Source organism: Somniosus microcephalus, chromosome 3 (assembly GCF_052327205.1).
Source record: "Somniosus microcephalus isolate GS21.2 chromosome 3, FLI_Smic_1.0, whole genome shotgun sequence".
In the NCBI taxonomy this organism is placed as follows: domain Eukaryota; kingdom Metazoa; phylum Chordata; class Chondrichthyes; order Squaliformes; family Somniosidae; genus Somniosus; species Somniosus microcephalus.
The window spans coordinates 18215960-18241361 of NC_140989.1; the positions used below are offsets into that span (position 1 = coordinate 18215960).

General features: G+C 46.9%; 1 protein-coding gene across 1 annotated transcript in view; it reads left to right on the forward strand.

Annotated features, from left to right (window-relative positions):
* aig1 (androgen-induced 1 (H. sapiens)) overlaps positions 1 to 25402 on the forward strand; it is a 208004-nt gene that overhangs the window by 176598 nt on the left and 6004 nt on the right. Inside the window, exon 5 of the mRNA XM_085979235.1 lies at positions 24360 to 24523. Within this exon, the coding sequence (XP_085835361.1) occupies positions 24360 to 24523 (164 nt within the window). The remainder of the gene's footprint in view (positions 1 to 24359; positions 24524 to 25402) is intronic.

Genomic DNA, 25402 nt, shown 5'->3' on the forward strand with positions numbered 1-25402 from the left:
AAGTAATCGAAGTGTGACGTCACCAGAAAGCAGGTAAGTGATTGGTTGGTGAGTATTTCTCTCTTTATAAACTTTAACTCTGTGGTTTATAGTTTCTAAAGTCTCTGTGGTGTAGCGGGGACTGTTTATAAACCAGGGCCCTTAAATATACTATTTAACGGTAGTGTAATTGGTGGGATTGATTTGATCTAATTTAATTGCAATTAATTAAAGGGTAAGTCATGGCAGGAGAGCCCGGCCCTGTTGTATGCTCCTCCTGCGCTATGTGGGAACTCAGGGACACTTCCTGTGTCCCTGACAACTATGTGTGCAGGAAGTGTGTCCAGCTGCAGCTACTGGCAGACCGCATTGCGGCGCTGGAGCTGCTATTGGATTCATACTGGACCATTCGCGAGGCTGAGGAGGTCGTGAATAGCACGTTTGATCAGTTGGTCACACCGCAGGCAAAGGTTGGACAGGCAGAAAGGGAATGGGTGACCAACAGACAGAGTACTAGGCACAGGCAGGTAGTGCAGGGGTCCCCTGTGGACATCCCCCTCTCAAACAGATACACCACTTTGAGTACTGTTGGGGGGGATGGCTTACCAGAGGAAGGCAGCAGCAGCCAACTTCCTGGCACCAGGGGTGGCTCTGCTGCACAGGACGGGAGGAAAAAGAAGGGGCGAGCTATAGTAATAGGGGATTCTATTGTAAGGGGAATAGATAGGCGTTTCTGCGGCTGCAAATGAAACTCCAGGATGGTGTGTTGCCTCCCTGGTGCAAGGGTCAAGGATGTCTCAGAGCGGCTGCAGAACATCTTGGAAGGGGAGGGTGAACAGCCAGTTGTCGTGGTACATATAGGTACCAACGATATAGGTAAAAAGCGGGATGAGGTCCTAAAAGCGGAATATAGGGAGTTAGGAGGTAAATTAAAAAATAGGACCTCAAAGGTAGTAATCTCAGGATTGCTACCAGTGCCACGTGCTAGTCAGAGTAGAAATAGAAGGATATTTCAGATGAATACGTGGCTAGAGGAATGGTGCAAGGGGGAGGGATTCAGATTCCTGGGACATTGGAACCGGTTCTGGGGGAGGTGGGACCAGTTCAAACCGGACGGTTTGCACCTGGGCAGGGCCGGGACCGATGTCCTAGGGGGAGTGTTTGCTAGTGCTCTGGGGGAGGGTTTAAACTAAAATGGCAGGGGGTTGGCAAACTGAGCAAGGGGACAGAGGAAAGGGAAACAAGGATAAAAGCAAAAGATAGGAAGGAGAAAAAGAAAAGTGGCAGTCAGAGAAATCAACGGTTTAAATCAAACATGGCCACAGTAAATAATAATTCTAATAGGTCTAAGAGCGTTAAAAAAACAAGCCTGTAGGCTTTGTGTCTTAATGCGAGGAGCATTCGTAATAAGGTGGATGAATTAGCTGCGCAAATAGAGGTAAACGAATATGATTTGATTGGGATTACGGAAACATGGCTCCAGGGTGGCCAAGGCTGGGAACTCAACATCCAGGGGTATTCAATATTCAGGAAAGATGGGCAAAAAGGAAAGGGAGGTGGGGTAGCATTGCTGGTTAAAGAAGGGATTAACACAATTGTAAGGAAGGATATTAGCTCTGATGATGTGGAATCTATGGGTAGAATTGAGAAATACCAAGGGGCAGAAAACGTTAGTGGGAGTGGTATACAGACCTCCAAACAGTAATGCAGAGGTTGGGGACGGCATTAAAAGGGAAATTAGAGAAGCGTGCAATAAGGGCACAGTAGTCATCATGGGTGACTTTAATCTACATATAGATTGGGCTAATAAAATTAGTAACAATATTGTGGAGGAGGAATTCCTGGAGTGTTTAAGGGATGGTTTCCTGGACCAATATGTCGAGGAACCAACCAGAGATCAGGCCATCTTAGACTAGGTATTATGTAACGAGAAAGGATTAATTAGCAATCTTGTTGTAAGAGGCCCCTTGGGTCGGAGCGATCATAATATGATCGAATTCTTCATTAAGGTGGAGAATGAAGTAGTCGACTCAGAGACTCGGGTCCTAAATTTAAATAAAGAAAACTACGATGGTCTGAGGAGCGAGTTGGGTAGGATTGATTGGGGAATGGCACTCAAAGGGTTGACGGTGGATAGGCAATGGCAAACATTCAAAGACCGCATGGATGAACTACAGAATTTGTTCATCCCAGTTTGGCATAAAAATAAAACAAAAAAGGTGACTCAACTGTGGCTAATGAGGGAAATTAGGGATAGCATAAGATCCAAGGAGAGGACATATAAATTGGCCAGAAAAAGCAGTAAACCTGAGGATTGGAAACAGTTTAGGATTCAACAAAGGAGGGCAAAGGGATTAATTAAGAAAGGGAAAATAGGATATGAGAGTAAGCTTTCAGGGAACATAAAAACTGACTGTAAAAGCTTTTATAGATATGTGAAGAGAAAAAGATTGGTGAAGTCAAGCGTAGGTCCCTTGCAGTCAGAATCAGGGGAATTTATAATGGGGAACAAAGAAATGGCAGACCAATTTAAATACATATTTTGGTTCTGTCTTCACAAAGGAGGACACAAATAACCTCCCAGAGATGTCGGGGAACATAGGGTCTGATGAAAGGGAGGAACTGAAAGAAATCAGTATTTGTAGGGAAATGGTGTTAGGGAAATTGATGGGATTGAAGGCCGATAAATCCCCAGGGCCTGATAATCTACATCCTAGGGTACTTAAGGAAGTGGCCCTAGAAATAGTTGATGCTTTGCTGATCATCTTCCAGCATTCGATGGAATCTGGAACAGTACCCATGGATTGGAGGGTAGCTAATGTTACCCCACTATTCAAAAAAGGTGGTAGAGAGAAAACGGGGAATTACAGACCGGTAAGCCTGACATCGGTAGTGGGGAGAATGCTAGAGTCCATTATAAAAGATGTAATAGCAGAGCACTTGGAAAACAGTGACAGGATCAGACAAAGTCAGCATGGATTTACAAAGCGTAAATCGTGCTTGGCTAATCTACTGGAATTGTTTGAGGATGTAACTGGTAAAATAGATAAGGGAGAACCAGTGGATGTGGTGTATTTGGACTTTCAGAAGGCTTTTGATAAGGTCCCACATAAGAGATTAGCGTGTAAAGTTAAGGCACATGGGATTGGGGGCAAGGTATTGACTTGGATAGAGAACTGGTTGGCAGACAGAAAGCAAAGAGTTGGAATAAACGTTCTTTTTCCGAGTGGCAAGCAGTGATTAGTGGGGTATCGCAGGGATCGGCCCTTGGACTCCAGCTATTCACAATATATATTAATGATCTAGACAAGGGAACTAGATGTAATATCTCCAAATTTGCAGACGACACAAAGCTGGGTGGGCGTGTGTGCTGTGAGGAGGATGCCGAGAAACTCCAGGATGATTTGGACAGGCTGGGTGATTGGGCAAAAGCATGGCAGATGCAATATAACGTGGATAAATGCGAGGTTATCCACTTCGGTGGCAAAAACAGGAAGGCAGATTATTATCTGAATGGCAATAGATTGGGAGAAGGAGAAGTGCAACAAGACCTGGGTGTCCTTGTGCACCAGTCGCTGGAGGTAAGCATGCAGGTGCAGCAGGCGGTTAAGAAGGCAAATGGTATGTTGGCCTTCGTAGCGAGAGGGTTTGAGTACAGGAACAAGGATGTCTTGCTGCAGTTGTACAGGGCCTTGGTGAGACCACATTTTGAGTATTGTGTGCAGTTTTGGTCGCCTTATCTGAGGAAGGATGTTCTTGCCATGGAAGGAGTTCAGCAAAGATTCACCAGGCTGATACCTGGGATGGCAGGAATGACGTATGAGGAGAGATTGGATCGATTGGGCTTGTACTCGCTGGAGGTTAGAAGAATGAGAGGGGATCTCATTGAAACTTATAAAATTCTGACAGGACTGGACAGACTAGATGCAGGAAGGATGTTCCCGATGGTCGGGGAGTCCAGAACCAGGGGTCACAGTCTAAGGATAAGGTGTAAGCCATTTAGGACAGAAATGAGGAGGAATTTCTTCACCCAGAGAGTGGTGAACCTGTGGAATTCTCTACCACAGAAGGCAGTAGAGGCCAATACATTAAATATATTCAAGAAGGAGTTGGATATATTTCTTAAGGCTAAAGGGATCAAGGGATATGGGGAGAAAGCAGAGACCGGGTACTGAATTTGGATGATCAGCCATGATCGCATTGAATGGTGGAGCAGGCTCGAGGGGCCGAATGGCCTACTCCTGCTCCTATCTTCTATGTTTTTATGCCGCAGATATGTGGTCGGAAGCTCATTTTAACAACAACTTGCATTTATATAGCGCGTTAATGCAGTAAAGTGCCCCAGGGCACTTCACAGGAGCGTTATGAAACAAAGTTTGATGGCAAGCCACATAAAGAGATATTAGGGCAAATGAGGTACGTTTTAAGGAGCGTCTTAAAGGAAGAAAGAGAGGCAGAGAGGTTTAGGGAGGGAATGCCAGAGCTTATGGCCTCGGCAGCTGAAGGCACGGCCGCGAAATGGTGGAGCGATTAAGATCGGGGCTGCACGAGGACAGAATTGGAGGAGTGCTGAGATCTCAGAGAGCTGTGGGGCTGCAGGAGGTTACACAGATAGGAAAGGGCGAGAGCATGGAGGGAGTTGAAACCAAGGATGAAAACATGAGAAAGATCACTTATAAACCAATAAAGGAGTCCATTCTTTACAATAAAAACAGACAACTGAGCGTGCCTGTGCTGCGCCTAGCACTGGGATCAAGAGCAGTTTTCTCAAAAGGCAGCAGATTACCCGCCTGCTCTCTTGGTTTGTGTGTGGTGCACACATGATGCACACAGCAAGATCCCACAAACAGCAATTAGATGAATGACCAGATAATCCATTTTGTTGGTTGAGCGATTTACAGCACTGAGGGATCGACAGCATAAATACAAATAGATTATTATAATGGACTGAGAGTATAGCAAAAAAAGAAAGACTTGCAGTTATGTAGCGCCTTTCACGACCGCATGATGTCCCAAAGCGCTTTACAGTCAATTAATTACTTTTTTGAAGTGTAGTCACTGTTGTAATGTAGGAAACGTGGCAGTCAAATTGCGCTCAGCAAGATCCCACAAACAGCATTGTGATAATGACCAGATAATCTGTTTTAGTGATGTTGATTGAGGACTAAATATTGGCCCAGGACACCGGGGATAACTCCCCTGCTCTTTTTCGAAATAGTCTTTTACGTCCACCTTGGTTTAACATCTCATCCGACAGAAATGAACGATATGAGCACAGAATTAACAAACCTCAATGAAGACTTGAATTTACCCATGAAGTAGTGGAATCATAGAATGGTTACAGCACAGAAGGAGGCCATTCGGCCCGTCGAGCCCGTGCCAGCTCTCTGCAAGGGCACTTCAGCTAGTTCCACTCCACTGCCCTTTCCCTGTAGCCCTGCAACTTTTTTTCCTTCAGGTACTTATCCAAATCTCTTTCGAAAGCCACGATTGAATCTGCCTCCGCCACTTCCTCCTCTTCTTAAAGGGGAGTTGCCTAGCGCAGCGCGACCCGGGGCCCAGCTGGGCCACCAGGAAGTGGAGTGCCAGCAAACGAGCCCAGCACTTAAGAGAAGTGCCGGGCTCATGGAGCGCAGCTAGCACTCCGCGGGGGTGGTGGTGGGGGGGGGGGGGGGGCGTCAGAGGAGGTCAGGGACGGCAGAGGGGGCAGGTGCTGGCAGGCGGCCAGCAACAAAAATGGCCGCCTGGCAGCTTCCCTTTAATTAGCACCGCCCCGGCCGCAGGTAGGCCCCCCTGACCCCATCGGACATAGCGTCCGGCGGTACGTCAGGGGGGGCGCTACCGAAGATCGTGGCCGGGGCGTGAGTGGGGCACTGCACATGGCGATGACGTCATCGCTGGCGGTGCAGCGCCGCTGGACGCTAACGGTTACCGCCGCCGCTAACCTCCCGCTGAATTTTGCGGGAGGCGTTGGCAGCGCTGCGCCCGGGCGCTAGTTGCTTTGCGCCCTGTTAGCGCCCTCTTAGGGCACTAACGGGAGGCGTAAAGCAACCGAATTTTTAGGATTTGAGGTCCTGCTTTTTGATTTCTTTCCTAGCTCCCTAAAATCTGCCTGAAGGATCTCATCCCTCTTTCTACCTATGTCGTTGATATCGATATGGACCATGACCTCTGGCTGTTCACCCTCCCCGCTCAGAATGTTCCGCAGCCACTCAGTGACATCTTTGATCCTGGCACCAGGGAGGCAACATTCCATCCTGGAATCACGTCTGCGGCCACAGAAATGCCTATCTGTTCCCTTAACTATTGAATGCCCTACCACTGTTACTTTCCTGATCTTCCTCCTCTCCCCCTGTACAGTTGAGCTACCCATGGTACCGTGGACTTGGCTCTGGCTGTACTCTCCAGGGGGACAATCGCCCTCACCAGTAATACCCGTTAGAGAGTGAGATGCACTCAGGGGACGCCAGCACTACCTGCCTGGTCCTCCTTGTCTGTCTGACATTCCCTCTCTGCCTGCACACTCTTACTCCGCGGGGTGACCACCTCCTGAAACGTGCTATTCACGAACCTCTCAGCCTCACGGATGCACCGCAGTGACGCCAGCTGCTGCTCAAGCTCCAAAACCCGGAACTCGAGCTCCTCCAGCGACGACACTTCCTGCACACATGGTTGCCCAGGACACGGGAAGCATCCTGGAGTTCCTACATGGCACAAGATAGGCATTTCACAGGGCTGAGGTGCCCTGACATGCCTCTATTTATTCGACTATTAACTAACTTACACAGAAATAAACTTAAGACTAAGGGGGAAAAATTATCGTCCCTTTTGGGGCGCCATTATCGGCCGTGCGCAAAGTTTAGCGCCTGGCGCTAATTATCGCCTCCGATGGCAAACTTGGCTTTTATCACCCCTGGAGGTGATTGGATCGCTAAATCAGGCGCTTCACACTTGTCTTAAGACGCAAAGGCCGAGGAGCGAGGCGCTACCTCAGAGCGCTGGCGAAGCAAGGAAGGGCAAATCAAAATAAACCTGCAAAGTGCTGCTCAGTGCCCAAAACTCCTTCACACAGCGTTGAATCTCTCCCTCTCTCTCTCTCTCTCTCTCTCAGAATGCGTAGTGCAAAAATGTCACCAACACAAAAAGGCAGGAAGCGGTCGCCTTTAAATAGTCCCCCAGTCCCTTTCTGACTGCAAAACGCTCCCCTCAACCTGTTGTTGCTAGCGGCAGGCGGTAAGGCAGGGAGCACCACTCAATATCCAGTCCGGGGCGCTACCGGGGCGTTGCGCACTCGACTGTCGTCACAACCTGCCGGCGCAGGAGATCGTGGCGGTAGTGTTTAGCGCCGCTACAAAATGTCTAGTTAATTTCGCGAGCGGCGCAAACATCGTCGCGCCCGGGCGCTAGTTGCTTTGCGCCCCATTAGCGCCCTCTTAAGGCGCTAACGGGAGGTGCAAAACAACCGAATTTTCCCCCCCAAAAGTCTTAAAAGTCAGGCCTACCTGTATCTTCGGCCGCTTCTCTCGCACTCTTTGTTAAAGTCTTAATTCACCCAATTATTTATAGTTATATTAATTACTTTATCTAGTTAAGCTCGAGAGAAAAGAAAGGCTAATACTCAGCCACCAACCACCTACCTGCTGTCCTGGAACTTCACTCCTTATTTTTTGCTGTTCTTTTGGAATTTGCCGGATTTGTACGGCCTCCTCTGATGCTGCCGACTGCCTCCAGGTCCCTATTAGGTGGATTATGCGCCCATGTAAATAAGCTCCCAGTTAAAAAAGCAGTTGATTAACACCTTTAAAAAAAGAAACTCGGTGATTACCTCATTCACACTGGGCTCGAGGCTGAAAGACTGAAGCCTTCGAAATGCTGGGAGGAACATGAAAATTCCTGAGCGTCTAGAAATTTGGAATTGCACGCTACCTAGGGCAACCAGCCAAAAAATAAAAATAACGCAGAATGTAAAGCTACATAGGTGTTTTTTTGGGAGTTTAGTTTGTTTTACCCTTGGGGGTGTGAGGAGAAAAGAAGGTTGCAGAATTTAATCTCAGGACATTAAATGGGTTTGGTAAAAGGTATGCTCGATTGTACAAGGCCAATGGAAGGAATGACACCAATGAGCCATATTGACCTTTCTCATTTCAGGCTTTCTTCTATTTTTGAGGTACTGTAATATATATATAGATATATATTTTAAATCCAGTAATATACAACAACAACTTACACTTACGTAATGGCCTTAACATAGAAAACAACCCAAGGCCCTTATATAAACTGAGAAAGAAAGACTTGCATTTATATAGCGTCTTTCATGACCACCGGACATCCCAAAGTGCTTTACAGCCAATGAGTACTTTTTGAAGTGTAGTCACTGTTGTAGGAAACGCGGCAGCCAATTTGTGCACAGCAAGCTCCCACAAACAGCAATGTGATAATAAGAACATAAGAACATAAGAATTAGGAGCAGGAGTCGGCCACACAGCCCCTCGAGCCTGCTCCGCCATTCAATAAGATCATGGCTGATCGTCGACCTCAAATCCACTTTCCTGCCCGATCTCCATATCCCTTGATTCCCCATGAGTCCAAAAATCTATCGATCTCAGCCTTGAATATACTCAAAGACTGAGCCCCCACAGCCCTCTGGGGCAGAGAATTCCAAAGATTCACAACCCTCCGAGTGAAGAAATTCCTCCTCATCTCAGTCCTAAATGGCCGACCCCTTATCCTGAGACTATGTCCCCTAGTTCTAGACTCTCCAGCCAGGGGGAAACAACCTCTCAGCATCTACCCGGTCAATCCCCCTCAGAATCTTATATGTTTCAATGAGATCACCTCTCATTCTTCTAAACCCCAGAGAGTATAGGCCCATTCTACACAATCACTCATCATAGGACAACCCTCTCACCCCAGGAATCAATCTAGTGAACCTTCGTTGCACCGCCTCTAAGGCATATATGCCCTTTCTCAGATAAGGAGACCAAAACTGTGCACAGTACTCCAGGTGTGGTCTCACCAAGGCCCTGTACAATTGTAGCAAGACTTCCTTACTCTTATACTCCAACCCCCTTGCAATAAAGGCCAACATGCCATTTCCCTTCCTCATTGCTTGCTGTACCTGCACGCTAACTCTCTGTGTTTCCTGCACAAGGACACCCAAATCTCTCTGAACACCAGCATTTAATAGTTCCTCACCATTTAAAAAATATTCTGTTTTTCTATTCTTCCTACCAAAGTGAATAATCTCACATTTTATACTGATCATACATCAGGCTGATACCTGGGATGGCACGAATGACGTATGAGGAGAGATTGGGTCGATTGGGCTTGTACTCGCTGGAGTTTAGAAGAATGAGAGGGGATCTCATTGAAACTTATAAAATTCTAACAGGACTAGACAGACTAGATGCAGGAAGGATGTTCCCGATGGTGGGGGAGCCCAGAACCAGGGGTCACAGTCTAAGGATAAGGGGTAGGCCATTTAGGACAGAGATGAGGAGGAATTTCTTCACCCAGAGAGTGGTGAACCTGTGGAATTCTCTACCACAGAAGGCAGTAGAGGCCAATTCATTAAATATATTCAAGAAGGAGTTGGATATATTTCTTAAGGCTAAAGGGATCAAGGGACATGGGGAGAAAGCAGGGACAGGGTACTGAATTTGGATGATCAGCCATGATCGCATTGAATGGCGGAGCAGGCTCGAGGGGCCGAATGGCCTACTCCTGCTCCTATCTTCTATGTTTCTATGTTTTGGTGATGTTGATTGAGGGATAAATATTGGCTAGGACACTGGGGAGAACTCCCCTGCTCTTCTTCAAAATAGTGCCGTGGGATCTTTTACGTCCACCTGGAAGAGCATCTAGTTTGAGATCTCATCTAAAAGATGGCACCTCTGACAGTGCAGCACTGCCTCACTACTGCACTGGGGTGTCAGCCTGAATTTTTGTCTCACGTCTCTGTAACTTGAACCCACAAGCTCCTGACTCAGAGGTGAGAGTGCAACCCCCTGTCAGAGGCGAGAGTGCTGGCCCCTGTCAAAGGCGAGAGTGCGACCCCCTGTCAGAGGCAAGAGTGCTACCCCCTGTCAGAGGGGAGAGTGCTGCCCCCTGTCAGAGGCGAGAGTGCGACCCCCTGTCAGAGGCGAGAGTGCGACCCCCTGTCAGAGGCGAGAGTGCTACCCCCCTGTCAAAGGCGAGAGTGCTGCCCCCTGTCAGAGGCGAGAGTGCTGCCCCCCTGTCAGAGGCGAGAGTGCGCCCCCCTGTCAGAGGAGAGAGTGCGACCCCTGTCAGAGGCGAGAATGCGAACCCCTGTCAGAGGCGAGAGTGCGACCCCCTGTCAGAGGAGAGAGTGCGACCCCCTGTCAGAGGCGAGAGTGCTGCCCCCTGTCAGAGGCGAGAGTGCTGCCCCCTGTCAGAGGCGAGAGTGCTGCCCCCTGTCAGAGGCGAGAGTGCGACCCCCTGTCAGAGGAGGGAGTGCGACCCCCTGTCAGAGGAGGGAGTGCGACCCCCTGTCAGAGGCGAGAATGCGACCCCCTGTCAGAGGCGAGAGTGCTACCCCCTGAGCCACGGCTGACACCATTGCTGAGAACCATTCTCTCTACAGAGTCATCCACAGTTGGATACTGCAGAGCCAGATATTGGCCAGGTTCAGCTTGACTGTGCCAGACTTTGTGAAGTAAACCAGCTGCCCAGGAAATATGTATTCTTGATTAACAACAAGCTAGTAAAATTCTTCATGCCACATGTGTGGAACTGAATATTGATAGTTTCTTTACAGTGGCTTAGGGATGCAATCTGGAATTTCTTTCTTCTAACGTGTTGGTATGCATGCCCTACGACAGCGATCTTTTGACAAGGACATTAAATTAGTTTGAATAAAGCTGATCCTGCCAGAATACCATTCCTATTGTCTTCCCATTATACTTTTTAACTTCCATAGGAACAGGTTGATAGCACCTTATTTTAACATCGTATCAGAAGGACATTGCCTCTAACAGTGTAGGAAGGCAAATGTAATATTGGCCTTTATTGCAAGGGGGATGGAGTATAAAAGTAGGGAAGTCCTGTTACAACTGTACAGTGCGTTGGTGAGACCACACCTGGAGTACTGCGTACAGTTTTGGTCTCCTTATTTAAGGAAGGATATACTTGCATTGGAGGCAGTTCAGAGAAGGTTCACGGGGTTGATTCCTGAGTTGAAAGGGTTGTCTTATGAGGAAAGGTTGAGCAGGTTGGGCCTATATTCATTGGAGTTTAGAAGAATGAGAGGCGATCTTATTGAAACAGATAAGATTCTGAGGCGGCTTGACAGGGTAGATGCAGGGAGGATGTTTCCCCTCGTGGGGGAATCTAGAACTAGGGGGCATAATTTCAGAATAAGAGGTCACCCATTTAAAAAGGAGATGATGAGGAATTTCTTCCCTCAGAGGGTCGTGAATCTTTGGAATTCTCTACCCCAGAGAGCTGTGTCATTGAAAGAAAGAAAGAATATATTCAAGGCGGAGACAGACAGAGTTTGTAAAACAGGGGAGTCCAGGGTTATGGGGAGCGGGCGGGAAAGTGGAGTTGAGGCCAAGATCAGATCAGCCATGATGTTATTGAATGGCGGAGCAGGCTCGAGGGGCTGAATGGCCGACTCCTGCTCCTATTTCTTAGGTTCCCATGTACTGGAGTGTCAACCTAAATTATGCACTTAAGTCTTGGGGTGGGGCTTGAGCCCACCCACAACCTTCTGGCCAAAAATGTGAGTATTGCTAACTGGGCCAAGTTGCCACCGATTGGCCTTTCCCCACACCAACATCTTTTTCATTATACATTCTCGGGATGTGGGTGTCGCTGGCAAAGCCGCCATGTATTGCCCGTCCCTAGTTGCCCTGAGAAGGTGGTGATGGACCTTCTTCTTGAGCTGCTGCAGTAGAGGATCAATACAACTGAGTGTCTTGCTCGGTCACCTCAGAGGGCAGTTAAGAGCAGTTCGCGTTGATGTGGGACTGGAGTCAAATGCAGGCCAGGCCGGCAGGTTTGCTTCCCTAAAGGGCATTAGTGAACCGGTTGGGTTTTTACGATAATCCGACAGCTTCACGGTCACTTTTACCCATATCAGCTTTTGATTTCCATTTTTTTTTACAACTGAATTGAAATTCTCAAATTGCTACAGCGGGATTATGAATTGATTTTTCCTGGATTACTAGTCCAGGCCTCTGGATTACGAGTTCATAGAATCATAGAAAGTTACAGCACGGAAGGAGGCCATTTTGGCCCATCGTGTCCGCGCCGGCCAACAAAGAGCTATCCAGCCTAATCCCACTTCCCAGCTCTTGGTCCGTAGCCCTGCAGGTTACAGCATCCCAAGTGCACATCCAAGTACTTTTTAAATGTGGTTAGGGTTCCTGCCTCTACCACCCTTTCAGGCAGTGAGTTCCAGACCCCCACAACCCTCTGGGTGAAGAAATTTCCCCTCAAATCCCCTCTAAACCTTCCCCCAATTACTTTAAATCTGTGCCCCCTGGTTTTTGACCCCTCTGCTAAGTGAAATAGGTCCTTTCTATCCACTTTATCTAGGCCCCTCATAATTTTATCCACCTCAATAAGGTCTCCCCTCAGCCTCCTCTGTTCCAGTCTTTCCCCATAGCCAAGATTCTCTACTCCCAGCAATATCCTTGTAAATCTCCTCTGTACCCTCTCTAGTGCAATCACATCTTTCCTGTAATGTGGTGACCAGAACTGCACGCAGTGCTCTAGCTGAGGCCTAACTAGTGTTTTATACAGTTGAAGCATAACCCCCTGCTCTTGTATTCTATGCCACGGCGAATAAAGAGTTCAGTAGCATAACCGCTACAATATCCTACCCAATTTTTTACTGCTTCATTCAGTGTGTAGACTAAAGTACAAAGTACACATGATACTTAGCTGTTTCATATTCCGTCCCCCCCCCCCACAATTTTTTTTATCCCTTTCCTCCCTGTCTCTCCTGAAAGCACTTGACTAGTGCTGGGATATAATAGAATCAGAAATTTACGGCACAGAAGGAGGCCATTCGGCCCATCTTGTCCGTGCCAACAAAGAGCTATCCGGCCTCATCCCACTTTCCAGCTCTTGGTCTGTAGCCCTATATGTTACGGCACTTCAAGTGCATATCCACGTCATTTTTAAATCTGATGTGATGAGGGTTTCTGCCTCTTTCAGGCAGTGAGTTCCAGACCCCCACCACCCTCTGGGTGAAAAAAGTTCTCCTCAATCCCCTCTACTTCTACCAATTACTTTAAATCTATGCCCCCTGGTTATTGACCCCCTGCTAAGGGAAGTAGGTCCTCCCTATCCACTCTATCTCGGCCTCTCATAATTTTATACACCTCAATTAAATCTCCTCTCAGCCTCCTCTGTTCCAAAGAAAACAACCCCAGCCTGTCCAATCTTTCCTCATAGCTAAAATTCTCCAGTCCTGCCAACATCCTCATAAATCCCCTCTACCTTCTCAAGTGCAATCACAACTTTCTTTTAATGTGGTGACCAGAACTACACGCAGTGCTCTAGCTGCGGCCTAACTGGTGTTTTATACAGTTCTAGCATAACCTCCCTGCTCTTATAGCCTATGCCTCAGCTAATAAAGGCAAGTATCCCGTATGCCTTCTTACCCACCTTATCTAACTGTCATATGGTTCATTGAATGCTGGCAGACAGTGAGGGATTAGCAGTAGACAATCTATCTTATTGTGGGAAGGGTATCACAGCTAAGCTGGATGTCCATGCCTATGCATTTTCCAGTTGTGAGGGGTCACTGACTAGCTGATGGAAGCAGGAATTATAGCTTTATTTTTTTTCTGCTCCCTAATTCAGGAACAGTGAGGCCAATTGTGGGCCACCCTACCCTTATCTGAGGTCAGCTATCTCAATGCAAACCAGGGATCGAACCTGGGGCTTCTTTGATCTTTATGACTCAATACCACACTGAGAGGTGCATTTATCCACTTAGTCACCACAGGAACTTGAGATTTGGTGGTTTACAGAAAATAAACCACCAGTCAGTTGGGCATGTTAACTCACTCGACCTTTGGGCATGTGAGACCGGCTTCACTTTGGTGGTTTTTTTTTCTCCCCTTTATTTTTATAACATTTTTCGTACAGTACATAACAGTAATCATAGCAGTAGGTCTTTCTCCTACCCAAAACATTACTGTTACTATGAGCAACAATTGATAGTGCAACAACCATAATATTAACGGGTTGAAACTAGAGAGGGTGCAGAGGAGATTTACGAGGATGTTGCCAGGACTGGGGAATTTTAGCTATGAGGAAAGATTGGACAGGCTGGGGTTGTTTTCTTTGGAACAGAGGAGGCTGAGGGAGATTTAATTGAGGTGTATGAAATTATGAGGGGCCTAGATAGAGTGGATAGGATAGAATTAGCAGAGAGGTCAATAACCAGGGGGCATAGATTTACAGTAATTGGTAGAAGGATTCGAGGGGAGTTGAGGAGAATTTTTTTCACCCAGAGGGTGATGGGGGTCTGGCACTTACTGCCTGAAATGGTGGTAGAGGCTGAAACTCTCATCGTATTTAAAAAGTACTTGGATATGCACTTGAAGTGCCGTAACCTGCAGGGCTGCGGACCAAGAGCTGGAAAGTGGGATTCGGCCGGATAGCACTTTTTCGGCCGGCACAGACACGATGGGCCAAATGGCCCCATTTTGTGCTGTAATTCTATAAAAAAAGTCCTTGGAGACATGGACAAATATGGTACGGACACCCCTTGGAAGAAAGCACTTTAATCTGTCACTGAGTGTGCTTTCATTACCTCGGTCAGGAGAACCAGCATGTCTGAAAAATAATTTGCTACAAGAAGGTATTGCAGCAAACCCAACCCAAGTAGTCAGGCTGCTGTTGGAAATGGGAATCCAACTGCACGACTCCTCTAGAGGAAAAGAACAAAATTCTTATTTCAGTCAGCTGCCTAGGCCCCAGGCCCTAATCCAGAGGGCTGTGGATGCTCAGTCATTGAGGATATTCAAGGATAGAGATCAATAGATTTTTAGACTCTAGGGGAATCAAGGGATATAGGGGTAGGGCAGGAAAGTGGAGTTGAGGCAAAGATCAGCCATGATTTACTGAATGGCAGAGCAGGCTCGAAGGGCCGAATGGCCTCCTCCTGCTCCTATTTCTTATGTTCTAAGCTCTGGAATTCCTAAACCTCTCCACGTCTCTACCTCCCGCTCCTCTTTTAAGATGCTCCTTAAAACCTGGCTCTTTGACCAAGCTTTTGGTCATCGGTCCTAATATCTCCTTTTGTAGCTCGGGGTCAAATTTTGTTTGATGCCCCTGTGAAGCGCCTTGGGATGTTTTACTACATGAAACACGCTATATAAATGCAAGTTTTTGTTGTTTATTTATATTTAGGAACATAGGACCAGGAATCGGCCATTTAGCCCCTCGAACATGCGCCGCCATTCAGTGAGATCATGGCTGATGTGCGGCCTAACTCCATTTACAAAGTGCTTCACTACATTGAGTCGTCGTAAAACACTTCACACAATGAATTACTTTGGAGACTGTTGGTATGTTTTTTCTTCACCCTCCGTGGAAAAGTAGCACTCTCCCCTTCTTCAGATTATTATTTGAATGGCAATAGATTGGGAGAAGGGGAAGTGCAACGAGACCTGGGTGTTATTGTGCACCAGTCGCTGAAGGTAAGCACGCAGGTGCAGCAGGCGGTTAAGAAGGAAAATGGTATGTTGGCCTTTATAGCGAGAGGGTTCGAGTACAGGAACAAGGATGTCTTGCTGCAGTTGTACAGGGCCTTGGTGAGACCGCACCTTGAGTACTGTGTGCAGTTTTGGTCACCTTATCTGAGGAAGGACGTTCTTGCCATGGAAGGAGTGCAGCGAAGATTCACCAGGCTAATACCTGCGATGGCAGGAATGACGTACGAGGAGAGATTGGGTCGATTGTGCTTGTACTCACTGGAGTTTAGAAGATTGAGAGGGGATCTCATCGAAACCTATAAAATTCTGTCAGGCCTGGACAGACTAGATGCAGGAAGGATGTTCCCGATGGCCGGGGAGTCCAGAACTAGGGGTCATTGTCTAAGGATAAGGGGTAAGCCATTTAGGACTGAGATGAGGAGGAATTTCTTCACCCAGAGAGTGGTGAACCTGTGGAATTCGCTACCACAGAAGGCAGTGGAGGCCAATTCATTAAATATATTCAAGAAGGAGTTGGATATATTTCTTAAGGCTAAAGGGATCAAGGGATATGGGGAGAAGGCAGGAACAGGGTACTGAATTTGGATGATCAGCCATGATCTCATTGAATGGCGGAGCAGGCTCGAGGGGCCGAATGGCCTACTCCTGCTCCTATCTTCTATGTTTCTATGTTTCTATGTTTCCTCTTCCAGGTCCTCGTGGTCATCAATGCTCAATGTTTCCCCCAGTGAAAAACTCTGCTGATTCATTGACTACTTACGCCCGAGTGGGTGTCTTTGGGCTGGTGCTAGAGTAGACAGGAGGCTGTGACGGAGTTGGTGAGGATGTGGCAGAGAGTTGCGTATCGGGAATTGGCAGCAGTTATTGGTGTCTGGTTATCAGAGCGACTGGTCTCTTCCGCCAACGTACCCCCCGACGATGTGAGAAACAGAAGAGTTTGTGTTTAGCTGTGCACACAGTTGACATTTCCCCTTGAGGAAATAGCAGCTGAGAGTCAGGACTTTGCAATACTTTGAGAAAGAACATAAAGCCGGCACCAACTATGGTGGACCTTGTCAAGTCTTCACCACCCTTCTCTTGCCACCTTGCAATCTCCCGTAGCCTCACCTATCTGTCTGCCAATTGTCTGCAGAGCTTTCTCTCAGGGTATCCAGTAATAGCCCTCCTCTCCCAGTTGCATTTCTCTGGCAGTGGCTATGTGTGAACTTTTCCTTTTCAGGAAGTAACCATAATGTTGAAGGAATGTGAGCAGCATATACATTTGTTTCCACCCCACATATGTACCCAATATACTGAGACCAGCAGATGCATTATCCCTTTAAATCAACTGTCCTTCAAGACTAACTGAATCACTGAAAGTTAACATGCAGGTACAGCAAGCAATTAGGAAAGCAAATGGTATGTTGGCCTTTATTACAAGAGGATTTGAGTATAAAAGTAAAGACGTCTTACTGCAATTATATAGGGCCCTGGTGAGGCCACACCTGGAGTATTGTGGACAGTTTTGGTCTCCTTACCTAAGGAAGGATATACTTGCCATAGAGGGAGTGCAACGAAGGTTCACCAAACTGGTTCCTGGGATTGGGGGATTGTCCTATGAGGAGAGATTGAGTAGACTAGGCCTATATTCTCTATAGTTTAGAAGAATGAGAGGTGAACTCATTGAAACATACAAAATTCTTACAGGGCTTGACAGGGTAGATGCAGGGAGGATGTTTCCCCTAGCTGGGGAGTCTAGAACCAGGGGTCACAGTCTCAGAATAAGGGGTCTGCCACTTAGGACTGAGATGAGGAGAAATTTCTTCACTCAGAGGGTTGTGAATCTTTGGAATTCTCTACCCCAGAGGGCTGTGGAGGCTCAGTCGTTGAGTATATTCAAGGCTGAGATCGATAGATTTTTGGATATTAAGGGAATCGAGGGATATGGGGATAGTGCAGGAAAGTGGAGATGAGGTAGAAGATCAGCCATGATCTTATTGAATGGCGGAGCAGGCTTGAAGGGCCAAATGGCCGACACCTGTTCTAATAATCCCATTGTGGCAGGCCATGTGACTTCACAGAGTGTTTATGAGTTGCAGTGATGCTTCACTGTTTCCAGAGGTTCCTGTTTACGTAGGTCAGTTTCCTTGACACCCAGGTGATGACTCAGCTGGAGTATTGTGTCCAATTCTGGGCACCACACTTTAGGAAGGATGTCAAGGCCCTTGGAGAGGGTGCAGTGGAGGTTTACCGGGATGATACCAGGGATGAAGGACTTCAGTTATGTGGAGAGATTGGAGCAGCTGGGATTGTTGTAATTAGAGCAGAGAAGGTTACGGGGAGACATATTGGAAGTATTCCAAATAATGAGGGGTTTTGATGGAGGAAATAAGAAGGCAAGTGGGATGGTAACCAGAGGTCGTCATAGATTTAAAATAATTGGCAAAAGCACTAGAGGAGAAATGAGAAGATTTTTTTTCACACAGAGGGTTGTTATGATCTGGAACGCACTACCTGAAAGAGTGGTGGAAGCAGATTCCATTGGACCTTTCAAAAAGCAATTGGACATGTGCTTGAAGAGGACTCATTTACAGGATCATGGGGGAAAAAGCTGGGGTGTTGGACTAAATTGGACAGCTTTTTCAAGGAGCCGGCACAGGCACAGTGGGCCGATTGGCCTCCTTCTGTACTGTAAGATCCTAGGATTCGATGACACAAAAAGAGAGGTAAGAAGGTGAATGAAGCCTCCAGCATTTGAATAAGATGTGGTTTGGGAACAGTGCCTTTACGTACCATGGCCACTCCTGTAAGGTCATTGAACCTCTTCCTGCACTGTGAGGCATTTCCTGAGGTGGTGGAGGTTGTACCTTATCATTGAATCATAGAATAGTGCAGCAGAGAAGGAGGCCATTCAGCCCATCGAGTTTGTGCCAGCTCTTTCGAAGAGCAATCCAATTAATCCCACTCCCCCGCTCTTTCTCCATTTCCCTGCAATTTTTTCTCCTTCAAGTATTGATCCAATTTCCTTTTGAAGGCTGCTATTGAATCTGTATCCACCACCCTATCAGGCAGCGCATTCCAAATCCTAACCACTCGCTGCGTAAAAAAGTCTTTCCTCAAGTCACCTCTGATTCTTTTGCCAAGCACCTTAAATCTGTGCCCTCTGGTTATCGACCCTTCAGCCATTGGAAACAGTTTCTCTTTATTTACTCTATCTAAACCCTTCATGATTTTAAACACCTCTATCAAATCTCCTCTTAGCCTTCTCTGCTCCAAGAACAACCCCAGCTTCTCCAGTGTATCCACGTAACTGTAACCCCTCATCCCTGGAACCATTCTAGTAAACCTCCCCTGCATCCTCTCCAAAGCCTTCATGTCCTTCCTAAAGTGTGATGCCCAGAATTGGACACCAGACTCCAGCTGGGCCTTTCTGCAACCACCCCACATATGACCTACTCAACCCTCTTATAAACGGACATGAATCAGTCATTCATGAAAGGAAGACTTATGAAATATAATACTGAGCGGCCTGCGGGTGGCGCTGTCCAGGGAGAGTATAAATACTCGGGCACGGGCCCAGCTTGCGCAGGACATTCTTAACAGGAACTAGTGAAGGACACAACTAGACCTCCATGTTGTAAAACAGTTGATTAAAGCTTTGTTTAACGCTTAGACCAAGTGCCTAGTAGTTTTCTTACGTCAGAAACTTCCTGCCCTCTATCCCCAACAGCCGTACCCTTCAAGCTCTTCATCTGGTAAAACATCCTCATATGTATCTGAGCACCTTGGGAGCTTCACCGCTGATAACCACCCCGCAGGCTGTTACTCTCCAAAAATACATGTCACCCCATTAAATAGCAGTGTTTTAAAGACTACAGCAACACTCTATTCCCAGCAGCAGAACCCCAGTGAGGAGCATTGTTACTGCTCCTAACCCGCCCCGCATACAGAAATAGGGAACGTTGAGGAAAAAGAAATGGGTGGAGTCACATGGATGGGCACCACTAACAGCTGCTAGAGCCGATCAAACTCTGGGCTGAAACGGTTAACAGGCAGTTAAAAGGATTTAATCCCTTTCCCGCCTCCAGGAGACGGGACCCAAAGCAGCACATTTTCCCGCCTCCTGGCAAAAGGGCACGGAGGCAGGATGGGGACGGGTTTGTCATCCGCCCCCACTTTCTGCTACTTTACTGGCAGTCCTGCCTCCATGCCCGCCTCCTTGGGGCTGAGAAAATCCAGCCCATAGAGTCATAACGACACAGAAGGAGGCCATTCGGCCCATCGAGTCCATGCCGGCTCTCTGTAGAGCAATCCAGTCAGTCCCATTCCCCCGCTCTATCCCCGTAGCCCTGCAAGTTTATTTCCCTCAAGTGCCTATCCAGTCTCCCCTTGAAAATATCGAGTGTCTCCGCTTCCACCACTTCCGTCGGCAGCGAGTTCCAGGTCCTCATCACTCACTGCGTAAAAAAGTTTTCCCTCACATCCCCGCTATATCTCTTGCCCAAAACCTTAAATCTGTGTCCCCTAGTCCTTGCACCATCAACTAGTGGGAGCAGCCTTTCCCCATCTAGCCTATCCATACCCGTCATAATCTTGTACATCTCTATCAGATCACCCCTCAACCTCCTTTGCTCTAATGAAAACAAATCCAGCTCCTCCAACCTGTCCTTGTAGCTCAGATCCCCCATCCCCGGAACCATTCTGGTAAATCTTCTCTGCACCCTCTCAAGTGCCTTCACATCCTAAAGTGTGGTGACCAGAACTGGATGCAATACTCCAGTTGTGGCCTAACCAGCGCTTTATAAAGGTTCAGCATAACTTCTCCACTTTTGTATTCACTTGTGTTTCTGTCTGGTTACCGCCCAAGCGCTTCCAACGGGTGGAGTTCAATTGAGGGCATGAGAGCATGGAGGAGATCAAGCTCAGGAGCCAAGGAAACAGTTTAAACCTTTGTTGGCAACTATCTCCTGAATGTACTGTACAGTACGCCTACCGATGAGACAAACCTCTGCATAAAAGTTAATCATCCACTTGTGGAAATGTTTCTGCCCTGCTGGCATTACATTTTGTGCTCATAAATCTTTAGTAAATGGACATCGTGAATTGAAGACGTTTGTTTTGGACTAGAGTTAAGAAGAAGTTTTGTGTCAGGCCGAATCCTTGCTCTTTAATCATTAATCACACGATAGGTTTGGATGAAGACGACCTTTTGGTCCTTCCAGACTAACACTCCAAACTGGTGAAGCACGCATACCCTCTGTGTTCCAGTGCAGAGTAATGGTCTCGAACCACAAAGGGGAGGCTGTGCTGAGCCTGAAAGCTGGCCAAAGAATCTCACTGATATCATTCAGTCTTAAGGCAGCTCTCTGGAATGTATATCAGATACTGTGGAGGATAGCAGAACCATCAGAAAGGAAAAGGCAGGGTTTCACTTCGGTGGTGAATGAGTAGTGCTTTACATGAGATTGCAGAACATCTTAAGGCTCGGGGAACCCCACCTACTCTGCTTTCATTGATTTCTGTAAGGCTTTCCACCTGGTGCTTCATTTGCCCCTCATTATGAAGCTGGACGGCCAAATCTTGGGATTTTATCTGGGATGTGTAATCCAGGTCCAAAGACCATGTTAGGATAGATAGGAAACTGACTGGGGGGTAATTTTGCTTTAGTGCAATAGTGAAAAATGGGTGATAACGAATCGGCAGACTGTTTTATACCTCTTCTGACTTTTGAGATTCGGCACAAGGAGTCATTAACAGTCACGAGACCAGGAGCTCAACATGTTCCAGATCCAACTGGTCTTCTCCATGGCCTCACCCCTGCCTATCTCTGTAATCTCCTCCAGTCCCACAACCCTCCGAGATATCGGCGCTTCTCAAATTCTGGCCTGTTGAGCATCCCTGATTTTAATCGCTCCACCATTGGCGGCCGTGCCTTCGGCTGCGCAAGCCCTAAGGTCTGGAACTCCCTCCCTAAACCTTTCCTCCTCTTTACCTCTCTTTCCACCTTTAAGACACTCCTTAAAACCTACCTCTTTGACCAAGCACCTGTCCTAATATCTCATTGTGCGGCTCGGTGTCAGACTTTGTTTTATTACGCCCCAGTGAAGCGCCTTGGGACGTTTTACTATGTTAAAGGCGCTACAGAAATGCAAGCTGTTGTTGCTGTTGCTGGTGACAAAAGATTAACAGTAAACCTGCCAAGCAGTGACATAAAACATGTGGGAGGAAAATGGATTTCAGTGAAACATGGATGAGCTAAATAATATTTTTATTTGTTTTTATAAAACATCACCTGTGGACACCAACGCGAGAGGAGGTGGACTATTACACGCGTAACAGAGACAAATGGATTCAATATTGTGTGACCTCACACTTGGTCCCGCCACCCCCAGTATTATGTGTCTTCTACAAATCTCATTCACTAATGATGCTGAATCACCGCACTTCCTGTAATTGTCTTTGGGCGGAGGGTGTGGTGGGGAGAATATAACAATACGCAAAGGCATTGTCTGTTGGCCCACAGTGAAAAGAATTGAACTGTTAATCAGAAAGAGCACAGCCTCGCTTTCAGCTTATTTTCATTGAGGCCATGCTGAAGAGTAAGATGTGCTTGCCTATTAATGTCTGGTAAGTGCTGCGTTCGCAGCTTTGATCGCAGCCCCAGTCAATGAATCTATTTCTTCGTCTGCCCTTCAAGAACTAGAAATGAGAGTCAGCAGAATCTGGCCAGATAATTTGTTTGAAACAAAACAGCCCAAAGCTCGACGATGGGCCCAAGTAGGGTCGCCAACTCTGGTTGGACATATTGCTGGAGGTTTCATCATATGGCCTCCAACCGAACCGCACCCGCCCGGTCAAACCGTACTTTTCCCCCACCCCATCTCTGTCAGCTGTGGCTCAGTTGGTAGCACCCTGAGTCAGAAGGTTGTGGGTTCAAGTCCAACTCCAGAGACTTGAGCACAAAAATCTCGGCCGACACTCCAGTGCAGTACTGAGGGAGTGCTGCACTGTCGGAGGTGCCGTCTTTCGGACGAGACGTTAAACCGAGGCTCCGTCTGCTCTCTCAGTTGGACGTAAAAGATCCCATGGCACTATTTAGAAGAAGAGCAGGGGGAGTTATCCCCGGCGTCCTGGCTAATATTTATCCCTCAAACAACATCACTAAAAAATGATTATCTGGTCATTATCACATTGCTGTTTGTGGGATCTTGCTGTGCGCAAATTGGCTGCTGCGTTTCCTACATTACAACAGTGACTACACTTCAAAAAGTACTTCATTGGCTGTAAAGCGTTTTGGGACGTCTGGTAACATAGAAACATAGAAGATAGGAGCAGGAGTAGGCCATTCGGCCCCTCGAGCCTGCTCCGCCATTCAATGAGATCATGGCTGATCATCCAAATTCAGTACCCTGTCCCTGCCTTCTTGGTTGGGAAAGGCACTATAGAAGTCTGTCTTTCTATCTCCAATATTTTTCTAACTAATAAAGAAAAGTGTTGAAAGAAAATGAAAAAAATGCACAATTCTTTGAATGCTGCTGTGCCCTGAAGTTTAATCTTTAGTCCCTGGAGACTCCAGGGCAATCCTGGAGAGTTTGGCAACCCTCAGCAAGAGAAGCTGTGGCCTTGGACAACCTACAGAAAAAGCTCATTTTACAAAGGTCACTCAGGGTGAAATTCCTCCTGTCCCGTGGTTTTAGGGACAACATCAGCTCCGGTTCAAAGTAGAATGACCAGTTTTGTATTCGGGCCGATGTTTTCAATATAATTATTGGGCAGAAGCCTGTATTACCATTGATCATCGAATGGTACAGGACAGAAGGAGGCCACTCGGCCCATAGTGCCTGTGCCGGCTCTGAAAGAGCAATCTAATCAGTCCCACTCTCCCTGCTCTTTCCGCATAGCTCTGCGAATGTTCCCTTTTCAAGTAGCTTCTCTGAAAGGCACCATTTTGGTTATTTTTATTTTGAATAGGCTTTCATTCAGTCAGTATTGCTGCTTGTTGCTGCAGTTGACCCTGATTGCATTTTAACCTGGGCCTGAGCCAGGATGAATCCGCTGTGGCTCCTCCAGCCAGGCTGGAGCAGGTCTGCGGCCGGTCATCAGGCAGGAGAGGACCCTCCAAGGCATATGTAAAACTTTACTTTGTGGGGCTTGTGGTGCAAGGGTCCTTTGCTGTTGCCAGTCAGTCATGCAATAAAGGGTTTACTGCATAGAATTACGTAGAATATACGGCACAGAAACAGGCCATTCGGCCCAACCAGTCCATGCCGGCGTTTATGCTCCACTCGAGCCTCCTCCCATCCTTCCTCATCTAACTCTATCAGCGTAACCCTCTATTCCCTTCTCCCTCATATGCTTGTCTAGCCTCCCCTTAAATGCATCTATACTATTCGTCTCAACCACCCCCTGTGGTAACGAGTTCCACATTCTCACCACTCTCTGGGTAAATAAGTTTTTTCTGAATTCCTTATTGGATTTCTTGGTGACTATCTTATATTGATGGCCTCTAGTTTTGTTCGTCCCCACAAGTGGAAACACTCTCTCTGTATCCACTCTATCAAAACCTTTCATGATTTTAAAGACCTCTATTAGGTCACCCCTCAGCCTTCTCTTTTCAAGAGAAAAGAGACCCAGCCTGTTCATCCTTTCCTGATAGGTATAACTGTATGCATTTCCTTGTTTCCCCCACCCCCCTTCTCCCAGGATTTGTTGGATCCATCATGTGACGGGAATGTGGGTCTATCCACTTCTCGATCACCTGCCCGGTTTTCTGAAGATCGTCACCTTTGTTGCATTGATCGCTGCTGTAAATGTATTATACGTGGTGGGCGAGATGTTGAACAGTTTCATCTGGGACAAGTCAAGATGTAAGTACTGGCATTGCTTAGATCCTGTTTCAATCCTCTTGGTACAAAACATATGTGCATGATTCACGATGTGTTGTTATATTTCCACTCCCGACATAACCCGACAGCAGGGCAATATATGACCCATCTGCTACTGGAAATATTCACTGCAGGCACAGCTAGTCAGTAATTCTTCTTCTCATACCACAATTCTGTACTTTAACCCATTTCTGTTTCACCCTGCATTTCCAGGGAAGTGCCTGTCCCCTTCTGGGCCAACCAGACTTTGGGAGATTTGCAGTTCCGGAGGCCATACAAGAATGGAATTATTACAGCTCGAATGTTAGAAATAGCCTGACGTAATAAAACTCACTACGCACTTGGTTTGAGTATAAAGCAAGGCTTTAATCAACTTGTTTCAGAACATGGCGGTCTACTTGTATTTCACTAGTTCCTTGTCTTACAAAATGTCCCTGGCAAGCTGGGCCCACGCCCGAGTATTTATACTCCTTGGACGGCGCCACCAGCTGGCCATTCACGAGTAGTTTCTTGATGAATGATGAGACTTATAACATAGCCTAAGTTTTTAAAATAAGTACTTAAAATAATTTCAGTTAACAATTAATCCCATTTAAACGTTTGAAGTTTGCTCACCATGGATCTTCATTGCTTTTTTTCCTGCCCTTTTTCATTTTCTCATTACCTGCCTATTTTTTTTTAAACTTTAATTTTAGTTTTTTTTTCCATCTAACCTATCTTTCCTTTTCTAAATTGAAAGCTTTTGTAAGAACAGAAAATGCTGGGAATACACAAGAGGTCAGTCAGAGCCTGTAAAGAGAAAAGACAAGTTCATAGAATCCTGGAACAGTGCAGCACAGAAGGAGGCCATTTGGCCCACCG